The 10,809-nt window shown below is 44.3% G+C and overlaps 2 protein-coding genes across 4 annotated transcripts; both read left to right on the top strand.

The window, feature by feature from the left end:
* The first annotated feature begins 2,148 nt into the window (after nucleotides 1–2,148).
* Nucleotides 2,149–5,165, top strand: LOC148382564 (homeobox protein Hox-D3-like). Of its 2 annotated transcripts, none has more exons than XM_088359045.1 (3): nucleotides 2,149–2,239; nucleotides 3,867–4,118; nucleotides 4,199–5,165. In XM_088359045.1, the coding sequence occupies exons 2-3, from the start codon at nucleotides 3,947–3,949 to the stop codon at nucleotides 4,732–4,734; spliced, it is 708 nt and encodes a 235-aa protein (XP_088215171.1). In that variant the 5' UTR covers nucleotides 2,149–2,239; nucleotides 3,867–3,946; the 3' UTR covers nucleotides 4,735–5,165. The 2 variants fall into 2 exon arrangements, with proteins under 2 accessions (XP_088215171.1, XP_088215170.1); XM_088359044.1 differs by lacking the exon at nucleotides 2,149–2,239 and adding an exon at nucleotides 2,455–2,733.
* A 454-nt stretch (nucleotides 5,166–5,619) lies between these two features.
* On the top strand, nucleotides 5,620–7,056 carry hoxb1b (homeobox B1b). Of its 2 annotated transcripts, none has more exons than XM_088359047.1 (2): nucleotides 5,620–6,317; nucleotides 6,445–7,056. In XM_088359047.1, the coding sequence occupies exons 1-2, from the start codon at nucleotides 5,828–5,830 to the stop codon at nucleotides 6,753–6,755; spliced, it is 801 nt and encodes a 266-aa protein (XP_088215173.1). In that variant the 5' UTR covers nucleotides 5,620–5,827; the 3' UTR covers nucleotides 6,756–7,056. The 2 variants fall into 2 exon arrangements, with proteins under 2 accessions (XP_088215173.1, XP_088215174.1); XM_088359048.1 differs by having other exon boundaries at nucleotides 5,621–6,317; nucleotides 6,448–7,056.
* Nucleotides 7,057–10,809: the final 3,753 nt, after the last annotated feature.

The following is a 10,809-nucleotide window of genomic DNA, read 5'->3' as shown; positions in this document are numbered from 1 at the left end:
ATAGGGCTAATGTGGACCCGGATATTATGCATTATTCATGACGATGGGATCATCCGGGGGTCAGGAGACCAAATGGAGGCTGACATGTTTTGCACTGTCACTGTGCAAAGCAATATTTAAAATCATTATTACAATTATTATTATTATATTTATATGTAACGTGTATAGAACAGAATAAAAAATGTGGGAAAATAATTTATCCCTCAGAAAAAACTAATTTCAATATTTAAAGCCTATACTGACACATAGGCCTTCCTAATCATTTGACTATTTCCACGTAATAATTAATTATGATTGAATCCTTTCGAGCCAAGACTGAATAATTTGCATTCTATTCATTATGACACTATGAAAATAAACGAAACGTGCTTGAAATGTGTTAATTGGCCCGAAAGGAGACGTCAGGTGTGGTGTAATGAGACCTTACTGACAGCAGAGGGCGCCTTAGACCGGCCTGCAGGATGATGGATGTTTTCTTTTTTCCTCTTTTTTTTTTTTTCTCTTGTTGGTCCGGGTTCTTATCTTGGGCAGGAAAAGGGGGAGGAAAGGTGGTGTGGGGGTCATGTAGGTTAGAGAAGCCAAGGGTTTCTTTTGGATTAACATTTGGATCCTTTTTTTTGGTCGAAGCAGAAAAAAGAACTGATGGGTCAAAAATAATCAGTTATGGGTCAAAAAGGGACCGACAGCTACTTAAGTCGATTTGACATGATTTTATAAATAGATATTTTTTAATAGGCATTTGCGAAAAGTGTGTGTCATAACTCAACTGTATTTCTAGAGCACTTTAAAGCAACCACGAAAGAAAAGAAGCACAAGAAAAAAATTCCACATGATTCCAGCAACCTTCAAATTATGAATCCAAACCATATTCCCACTGCATTATAAACACATTTCAACAAATCGGCACACATTCTGGAATCGATTCAATAATTTGGCCTCTGATAATGTTGGAATTCAGAAGACCAAGAAATTATTTTTGTATTGGATGAGGGAGCACAATGGGATACAATTTCCAGCATTTATGAGTCCATTCATAATGGCAATTTCACTTTGGGTTTTGCAAATGTGCCATATCACAAAGCTTTGGGATCAACTCAGAGATTTTACAATTGTCTGGTGCACACACTTGCGGCAAACATTTTTCCCAAATGCTCCCTGTAGGAATTAATTACATCAAATCGACTATTCACGGAGCAATTGAAAGCCTTGTAATTACAAAAATGTGTATTAAATATCAAGTTATGCTTCCTCTGTCTTAAAATTTTGTCTTATTTACACAAGTAGGCTACATCTTGTTAGCATGAAATGTAATATTTTGTATGACGTTTTAAGTGATGACCTCAAGAAGTTTCAAATAGGAGGAGGAATGAAAGTGCTTCTATGTATTTGCATGCAATCTTTAGAAAGTCTTTATCTTCAAATATTTATTGCTGGTCATTATGCTAATTGGCGTTTGAGAAGCACCATATATATTTTTTGGGGATGGCAGCCTTGCCTCCTGTGTTGTGCAGAAGATGGCGTGTGTGAAAGTTGCCTTGAATGGAGGCCATTGTTCGGCGCATCATTTGTCACCTCCTCCATTCACGTCTGCACTCCACACGAGGAGTTGGAGTGCGCTGAAGACACTCACAAATGAGAGAATCAAATTAATACAAGCAAATAAACATACTGTTTGAATAGTCAATCAAATATTTTGATCGGTGTGAAAGTCAATATATTAATCACCGATAAAATGATTTTTGTGACTATAATTTTTTGTGTGAACTTGTTAATATAATTCATTCTATTGTAACTTCTTTGTGGTATGAAATATGTTTCATAACCATTTGTTTTTCCATATATCATAAGTGTTTTATGGTTTGTTTGCCTATGAGTGTGGTCTCAAATGAGATGACCTGAGAAGCAATAAATCTAATCACGTGATTCCTGGAGGTCCTTGGAGGGGCGCTTGTTCATTATCTGACGTCATACTTGCCGCAGAGATTAAAATTGTCTTTAAAAAAAAAAAACACGTGTCCTGTTTTTTACATAACAATTGAGTTATTATTACATGGGCAGGTCACACTTCACTGATGAAAGCGACTCGTTGGTGTCAATTAGTTAAAAATTACCTCGACCAGCCAATCACATCCATCGACATGCCCAGCGTGAAGACGAGAAGTTAAAAGTGTCTCAAATCGATGCTTGCGTCACTAAAGCGCGTCCAGGCCTCTTTTCATCTTCCATCCGTGCTTGTCAGGTATCATTCTTCATTTTATTCTTATAAATGGACAAATATTTGATGAGGTCAACGCTAAATATGACAATGATTTTGAGAGAAGTGCAGGTTGTGTTTATCTAAAGCCACTTAAATAACAAAACAGTCCATCGTGATGCTGTTTAATTTCCACAAAGAGGCCATTGGGCGATCATAACAATAAGAAAAAGCTTATCATTGTTATCACAGGCTACATTAGCTCGCTCACATGCATGATGACCACAAACGTTTTATTCGTTCTTCTCTCGTCTCGTCAAACACGCACGCGCAACGCTCACGCGCAGACAGAGTGTGTGTGCTGCACAAATACTGTCCAGTCCGTTTGCATGGACGCAAACGACCACAAATGCAGGCTTCAGATTCGACCCTCGCTGCTGGATTATTTGAATTTTATCGTTAAAAATAATCAGAAGTGGAAAGGAAGAGGGACGCGTCGTTGTTTGGTGCGCGCGCGGGGATGAATGGAGCTTTCCGAGGTAAGGCGGCCGCATGCAGACGCGCTGATGTGTCTTTATGATTTACGAGCTTGACTCGAGGCTGCTCGGTTCAAGCAGAGTTCATAAAGCTGCATGCCTCCACACTTCTTCTTCTCTTCGTCTTTGGCTGCTGCTTCATCTCATTAAGAAGACAGTGCATGCAAAAAAAAATTTTTTTTTTAAATCCCTTTTAGATTTGAACAAAAACTGCTCCGCACAATGGGGTCTTGTTGAAGGTTATCATTTCGATAAATAACACTTCGATTATATTATTACGTCATCTTTTATTTTATAGGCACATAATGGAACAAAAGGCAGAAAACAAAACGATTTAATATTGTCGTTTTTTTTAGAGGGTTCATTTCTTGGCATCTTGACAAGCGTTTATTTTTTTCTGAACCAAACAAAAATGATTTGTATTTTGAAAGATGTACTTCGAATCATTATTTATTTGTAAATGTATTGAACAGAGACAAAGCACATTGATAAACACTGCCGTTAGTGCGCCAGAATAATGCAGCATCATTTAGCATCATTTTCTTTCTGCAAAAAAAAGAAGAACATAAACAAAATACAAAATTCTTTGCAAATATACAGGACTACAATGAACATTAAAAATGACCTCTATAAAATAAGTATACTTCCATGGTTGAGTCAAATGTGAAAATGTATTCCACTGAGGGCCAAGAATAAACATTTAATATATTTTAGGATATTTTAAAACAAGCATGTTAAAAAAATAGCATATGTACCTTTGATACTGCTGAGTTAAAAATACATTAAACTCAATTAGGCTTGTAAAAAGTAAAGTTTTAACTCGTATTGAGTTACCCAGTTCGACTGCACAAAAAGTAACATTTTAAATGACCCATATTAGCTAAACATATTGTTTTTGTTGTAGCCATTTATACTTATATAATTCTAAATAACCCATGTTAGATTTCTTTGCACATATCTTTTAATGAAACCTACTTTTGTTTATTCAAACCAGCAGTTTTAAGGTTGTATTTGGAAACTTTCGTCCCAGTCTGTCGTAATATCGTGCAGCTTGTGTGCAGGCTATTCATGTCAGCACACTATTGAGTTGATAAGATGGATCATTTGGTCTCCTCCCTGATTCTGCCTTCTTTCAGGCTCTCTGCAAAGCTGCCATGTGACATTTTGGCTGCCGGAGCCTCGTCACAAGGTCAAAGGGCCTCTCTGTGTGCGTGTCATGGAGAGCAGCCAGCAGCAAAGACAGAAGCAGCAGCAAAGCTTCTCGTTGCGTGCTGCGTTTGCTTGCAGCAAGCAATCAGTGGAGCAGAAGTTTGCCGCAAGTAAAAGCATTTTCCCCTGGATGAAAGAATCCAGACAAGCCAAGCACAAACCCGACAGGAGACGTACAGGTTAGTTATTCACAAGAAAATGCAAAGAGCTGCATACAAAGTTTAAGAATAAATCAGACTTTGCATTGTTGGTCTGGCAGACCTTGGAAGTCCCACCAGCACCAGCGACTCTCCCAGCTCCAGCACGCCGGCGTGCAAGCGCACTCGCACGACCTACACCAGCGCACAGCTGGTGGAGCTGGAGAAGGAGTTCCACTTTAGTCACTACCTCTGCAGGCCACGCCGGCTGGAGATGGCCGGCCTGCTCAATCTGGAAGAGCGGCAGATTAAGATCTGGTTCCAGAACCGCCGGATGAAGCAGAAGAAGGACGAGAGGCTCCTCCAGCAACAACACGCCTCCGCCTCGCCCTCCTCACCCGGGTCTTCGCCCTCTGCCTCGGGCAGCCCCACTCTGTCCAGCCTGGGCTACGTGCACTTGGGCGGGGACTACCAGTCGACCTCACTTCGGCTGGAGTCCCAGCAGCAGTGGTACGAATATCCCGCTCCGAGCATGACGATTGACGCGCACTACGACACGCATAACACCGCTCAGGCGCAGAACCCAAATGAAGATTTTCATTATTCGTGCAGCCCTCATGACAGAATCATGCACGCTCCTAAACTCACACATTTGTAATTGTACTTCCATATACATGCATGCACTTTTAATATTAGCTATTATTGTAGCAGCATTGGACATGGATGGGGCAATTATCAATGTGATACAAGAACGAGCTCCACCACCCCTCTAGTGGTAAGCAAAAGACTCACCAATTCAGTTGTATTTAACTTATTTAGTGTAACACATTTAAGCTTTCATTTATTTTTGGTACAATTTGCATTCAAATTACTTGCAATACATTTAAATGAAATCAGTCTAGCTGCATTTTTCCCCCTATTTTAAGCTCTCTGTCAATGTTCAAACAGCATAATGTTACAGTGGCTTTCAATAATATTAAACATACTTGTCACTTTTTAAAAGAACACTTAGTCCCACTACACAACTATATTTAAATTGTGGCCATGATAAAGATTGGAATTTATTTACTCTGACATATTTCATTAATAAAAGAGGATTAAAATTCGTTTTTTTAAAAATGCATTCACATTATCACTTAATTACAAGGCCTTAAAAGAAAAGTCATGTGATAAGAATACATTTGACATGTGAGAAGAGTCATTGTTCTTTTGAGGGTCACAGAAGCTGTCTTCGTTTTTTAAGAGCTCATGATGGATCACTGCGCTCTCATGGCAGTCAGTCCAAAAAAAGGAATTTCTCCCGACAACACATTTCTTCCCATATAAAATTGCATTTTAAACACATTGCATTTTCCTGACAGATAAAAAAGATAAAAGGCCACACTTAATGTGATTTTTACCAATCGCGTTGTTGAGATTTGGAATTATTATTATTCAGATATTTTTAAGTCATGCACGAAGCTCATTAAGAATTTTAGAGGGGCAATTACTTGTCATTGCGCCTCGACGTTTGTGTTCTTATCAGATGGATGAGCGCGTTTGATTGAAGCGTTTGTCATGGAAATGCGAGCCGCTTGATGGACGAGCGCGTCGGACGTGACAGAGAAGCCGGTGGGCCGCGCGATTGGCCCTCCGCGGATCACGTGGTGTGTCAGGAAGGTGATATGAGGGGTAGAGGGCACTTTTTACAGCTTTGACATACTACCTCGGGGTTTGGGCGATTAATGACTCCTCTGGTGTGAGCAACCACGATGAATTCCTACCTCGACTACCCGCTTTGTAACCGCGGGCCGAACATTTTCAAGGCCGGCTACCACAACCTCAACCATGGATACGTGACACCCAACGCGGATAGTTACGGTCAGGAGGGCCACCAAAATCTTCCCTTGCACCAGCACCACCAGGTCAACCTAGACCTGCAGTACGCGCCACCGCCGCCGGGAAACTCGCTCTACGGGTCCCCTGTGGAGTATGGACACCAGTACGGCCTGGCCCCCGAGCAGGACCGGGGCTACATGCACGCACAGGTTTCGCCTCTCGGAACCAATATGCCGCCTTACACCGCGGACAGGTGTAGCGGCGCACAGTACGTGCAATACGGCGGCGCGGAGCAGAGGCAACCGGAGTATCCTCCAGAGAATATTTACACGGCCCAGCACAAGGACAGCGACGCAGAACACGTAGAAGAAACTTCCAAAACTTTTGACTGGATGAAAGTGAAGAGGAATCCTCCGAGAACTGGTGAGGCGAAGCGATGCGTAAAAAAGTTCTCATGCAAACTAAAAATTTCGTCCACCTTTCATTCATTCATAAAAAAAAAAGTTTCACGTCTTCCATTCCATCCATCTCTTCTCCCTCTTGCTCCCAGCAGCGGTTCTGTCCGAATTTGGTGTCCCGGGCCAGCACAACGTGATCCGCACTAACTTCACTACAAAGCAGCTGACCGAGCTTGAGAAAGAGTTCCACTTCAATAAGTACTTGACGCGCGCCCGGCGAGTGGAGGTGGCCGCCAGTTTGGAGCTCAACGAGACGCAGGTGAAGATATGGTTCCAGAACCGGCGTATGAAGCAGAAGAAGCGCGACAAACTGGGCTGCGTGGCGGGCGGTGGGCCCGCGGAGAAGCTCCCGGGGCCTGACACCCCTCCAGCACCGCCCCCCAAGGCCAGGCCAACAGAATGAACTAAAAATACGCGTGAAGGATTTCAAAATTGGTAATCAAATGCACGTGGACTTACGGAATTTCAGGGTATATACTGCAAACTACGAATGTGATTTTTTTCTTGCTTTTTAAAACTTAAAAAAAATTCTTGTGTATGTTTATGTCCAAGCACTGAGCTGCTCAGTGTCACTGTTTGCACTATTTATTTGACAGGGTATTTTACAACCAGAGAATTTAGATGAATAAAGATGATCAATTAAAAAAAACGAAACATTGACATTCCTATTGTGTTGAAAAAAAATAAATTCACATTTGTTGAAATTTTGAGTTCATCCAACATTGTATAAGAAGAGTTGTCAAAAATGTGGTGGTCTATATTTATTCCCCTCTTGCATAATGTGACAAGAGGAATCTTTCACAACTCACAGGGTGGTTCCTGGTGACCTATTCACCTCCAAATACCTCCAGGGGCTCTAAACATGACAACAAACTGCAGGGTGCATGCAGGTCTCCATTTTTGTTATCCAAATCCTGCACTCGATCGTTAAATTATTATCAAAATAAAGCAGTATAAATTGATATATTTTTAAGGAACCTATCATCTCAGTTTTCGGACCTTATTTGTGCCTCATTGGGCTTGATGGCAAAGGAGGGGGTAGCGAGTTTCAATATTTGCACTGGGGAGTGGGTTTGTGCACAAACAGCCACACGCTCATACTGGCCCGGCAGCACCGGCCTGTCGGCGGCCTTCTTTGCTAACGCCCGAGGTTCACGCAGAGTTCAGCCACAAATGAATGCAGAGTCAATCTGTCAGGACACCAGGGTGGCTGCAGGCCATCTCTCTCACAGCTTTAGAATTTGAGGGATCTCTCATCGAAGTTTCGCATAAACACGGATATTAGCGACCTCGTGATGTATAACAACTGGATTTAATTAGGTGGAATTTCGGCCAATGGGATGGGAAAAGCAAATTACATTTTTTTGTACTGTGAAGTAAATTAAGCTTAGTTTGTAGATTTGTAGTTTATAAGCTGTTTCAGATGAGTCACAAGGCCAAGTACCGTATCATCAATATGGTTCATGGTGGCACATTGGACAAGAAGGAAGCGGCCGGCGCTGAAGACAAGTGTGGGATTTTATTCCGGAGGTGTGATCCCTGCCATCTCTGTGGGTAATACCTCAACGCTCCCAGCGGGCTTTCCATCTGGACGTGTCAGAGTTGGCGGCTGCGGCCGACGCCACCGAGACAGATGTTCACCTAGGGTGGGGGGACTCAGAAGACTTCCTCTGGACAATGCAGGATGAAAGGGGGGGGGGGGGGACACACCACTGTTTAAGAATACTACAAACAAATGTTATGGACCGGGTAATGGAAATTAGCGATAGCGCTCGATACCATTATTTAAGACCGATGCCATTCTTAACAATATGAACATAGCTGATTTGATATCTGCCATATCTCCAGATGACCCCCCCCCCCCCCCCTTGAGCTGACTTTGAGGTCAAGCCAGTGCTGTTTGTACCCCATGCTGCTCGCAGTTGTTGCAGGCTCTTTTACAAGTCTATTGCCGGGCTCACTTCCTTGGGTTTCTACCAGTTCCTCTGTCGCACGTCACCCGGCAGGGACCCCCTGCTTCAAAGGACCAGCCGGGTCCAGTATTCATGGGAGAACCGGGGGGGTTTCTCATCTCACAGATGCCTCAGAGGGTCTTGTGTTTTTAGGCTAATACGGTCACAGGTGAGCATATATTTGTTTACATGTTCTCAATCTAAACATGTGACTTAAGGTTAAATTGTTTGACCCAGTTTTTATTAAAATGATTAACTGAAATTGTACAGTGAAGGAAAGCCGCCTCGTTATGATCAGCGGCTTCCCTTCTTCCTTTGTTGTGGAACTGAAGCTCCGTTTAACTCCAGACCCTTCCCCCATCTGTGTCAGGCTCTAATGGATGTGCAAGCCTCAAGGCCCGGCCTCTCGGATCCCCCCAGCGGCCGCATCCTTTCTCCGCACCGTCAGTGCGGTAACTGGGAGAGACAGGTGACTTGGCCATGGTTAACGTCTTAATACTCGCTGGGATTGCCTCCAGGATCCGAGCGGCGAGCCCTAATAGTTTTCCTCCTGTCGAGGCGGCAAGAAAAACAAGACTAGCAAGGAGGCGGAGCAGCGGAGCGGCACCGTGGAGTCGAGTGAGCCTCTCTCCCTCCGTCCAATGGCACGGCTGCTTTAGAGCGCCTCATTGTCGGCTGTGAGTACACGCAATTTTTTTTATTTTTAACTTCTGAACTAAGCTGACTTGGCTGCTTTAGAGCGCCTCATTGTTGCGGCAGCAATTAATTACGAATAAGCAATATCGTGAGGTGAGAGAGTTACGTGAGGTGTCAGGATGCAGGAGGATGCTCCTTGTGTGGACACTCGTGGAAATTGGAGCAGCTCCTTCCAGAACTCAATCAGTGTCACGTCACATGGTTCAAAGCGGCCAATTCGCTGGCGCCAGCAGGTTGAGAAATGCAAGGTGACAGTTCATTTTACCACTGACAGTGTGTCGGTCTCGCTTGCTGGTTCCCCAGTCAATTCCCAGCGAGGAGTGAAGGTTGCTGGAGACAGACAGCAGCACCCCCCCCCCCTTCCAACACTCCCCCATTCTCTCTCTCCTTCTTCCTCAACGTCATTCCCTCATCGACCTCGCTCTGCTTTGTATTCCAATTAAGTAGACGGGGAGGGAGGCGGCAGGATGGCAAGTGCGGCCCAGATACGTTCTCCTGGCGTCCTTCCAGTATCTCAATCCCACTTGTATCAATAGCGCTAGCTCACTTGTTTCAGCGGGATAATTCATGGATTCTTCTGGAGCAACCCGCCTCTAGGGACAATGTCTTGGTGGTGAAAAATAGGCTGCTCTCATGCATACATACATCACATGTAATGGAGGTATGTCATCACTCAGTGAGCGAGCTGCAATCGCTATGCTTAGCGGACACCTCAAATAATGCTGGATTAATATTTGCACATGGCTCATATATTCTACAATAATACAATCTCCTCACCCTATACGGCGAGGAACGCTACGCACGTAGCGTTAGCTCTTATTGTCTTCTGTGTCCTCAATCTGTCATCGCTTCGGAAAAAAAAAAAATCCCCTTAGCACTGACATGTGTGTGAGCGATGGGTGGGTTGGGAATACAAGTATTGTGAGGAAATACGAAAACAAACTGCTTCTTTTTATCTCCTCTGGCAGCGCAAACATTTGGCGGCGACCCTCGGAAGTGTCGGATGGAGCGCCTCGCTGATGAGGGTTTGGATTTAATTGGCCAGCAGGGTCAGCGAGGACAATTGGTGATATAGCCCCAATACAGGAACTTCACCTGAATGCTTCACGAGTGTGTGTGTGTGTCACGGACACACACTCCAACACCCCGAGGAACCTCCTGACTCTCTTTCCTGGTGCTATCAGATCAGAAAGACCCGCTGTCCCTCCCCACACTGCAATGCAAATGAAAAGGAATGCGCTGATAAAAGGCCAGATCCCAAAGATGAGAGGGCAGGAGGAGGACAGAGCTGGTGAATTCTAGAAAGGGGGGGGTCAAGGGAGCTGAGAGATGAGAGGTGGCCAAGGAGTCAGTGTTGGTAGTAGTGGGAGATCATAGCCTCGCTCCCCCTCAGCGCCGTTTGATACAAGGCTTTTGTCGCTCATTCAGCGGCGCATTGTTGCCTGGTGTAATCCCCGTCGGATTACAAAGGGCTTCCCTTTTCATATGGGGCTGACCCAGCAGGCAGGTGGCTGCGGCTCTGTGGAGCTGTCAAGGGGAGGGAACCTCTTTTCCAAGGGAGGGGACCCCAGTTCCTCTTACCTTCACAGGGGCTTTTTGCTGGGAGGCCAGTCAGGCGCAGGTCAATGTGGGGACAATTCCGACGCGGGACTCAACTCGGCCTGACCCCGCGGCTTCCTGCGGGGACGCGACAGTGGCCGTCATCGAACTGCACTATGCATGAAAACTACAAACAAAGACACAGAGATAGATGTGTTATTGGAAAAAAAACATTAGCATTATATGTTAGCATCATCAGAATAAATTATC

This window comes from Syngnathus floridae, chromosome 18 (genome assembly GCF_059516105.1).
Source record: "Syngnathus floridae isolate MCC-2025c chromosome 18, RoL_Sflo_1.0, whole genome shotgun sequence".
Classification (NCBI taxonomy): domain Eukaryota; kingdom Metazoa; phylum Chordata; class Actinopteri; order Syngnathiformes; family Syngnathidae; genus Syngnathus; species Syngnathus floridae.
Note: the sequence above shows the minus strand (reverse complement) of the source record. Positions and strands in the feature narration are given on the sequence as shown.

What these genes read in the sequence shown, in the direction of transcription:
- hoxb1b (XM_088359047.1), top strand. Translation starts at nt 5,828, where the DNA reads ATGAATTCCTACCTCGACTACCCGCTTTGTAACCGCGGGCCGAACATT. An exon ending in GAGGAATCCTCCGAGAACTG is followed by an intron (nt 6,318 to 6,444) that starts GTGAGGCGAAGC and finishes TCTTGCTCCCAG; the next exon opens with CAGCGGTTCTGTCCGAATTT.
- LOC148382564 (XM_088359044.1), top strand. An exon ending in ACCCGACAGGAGACGTACAG is followed by an intron (nt 4,119 to 4,198) that starts GTTAGTTATTCA and finishes TTGGTCTGGCAG; the next exon opens with ACCTTGGAAGTCCCACCAGC.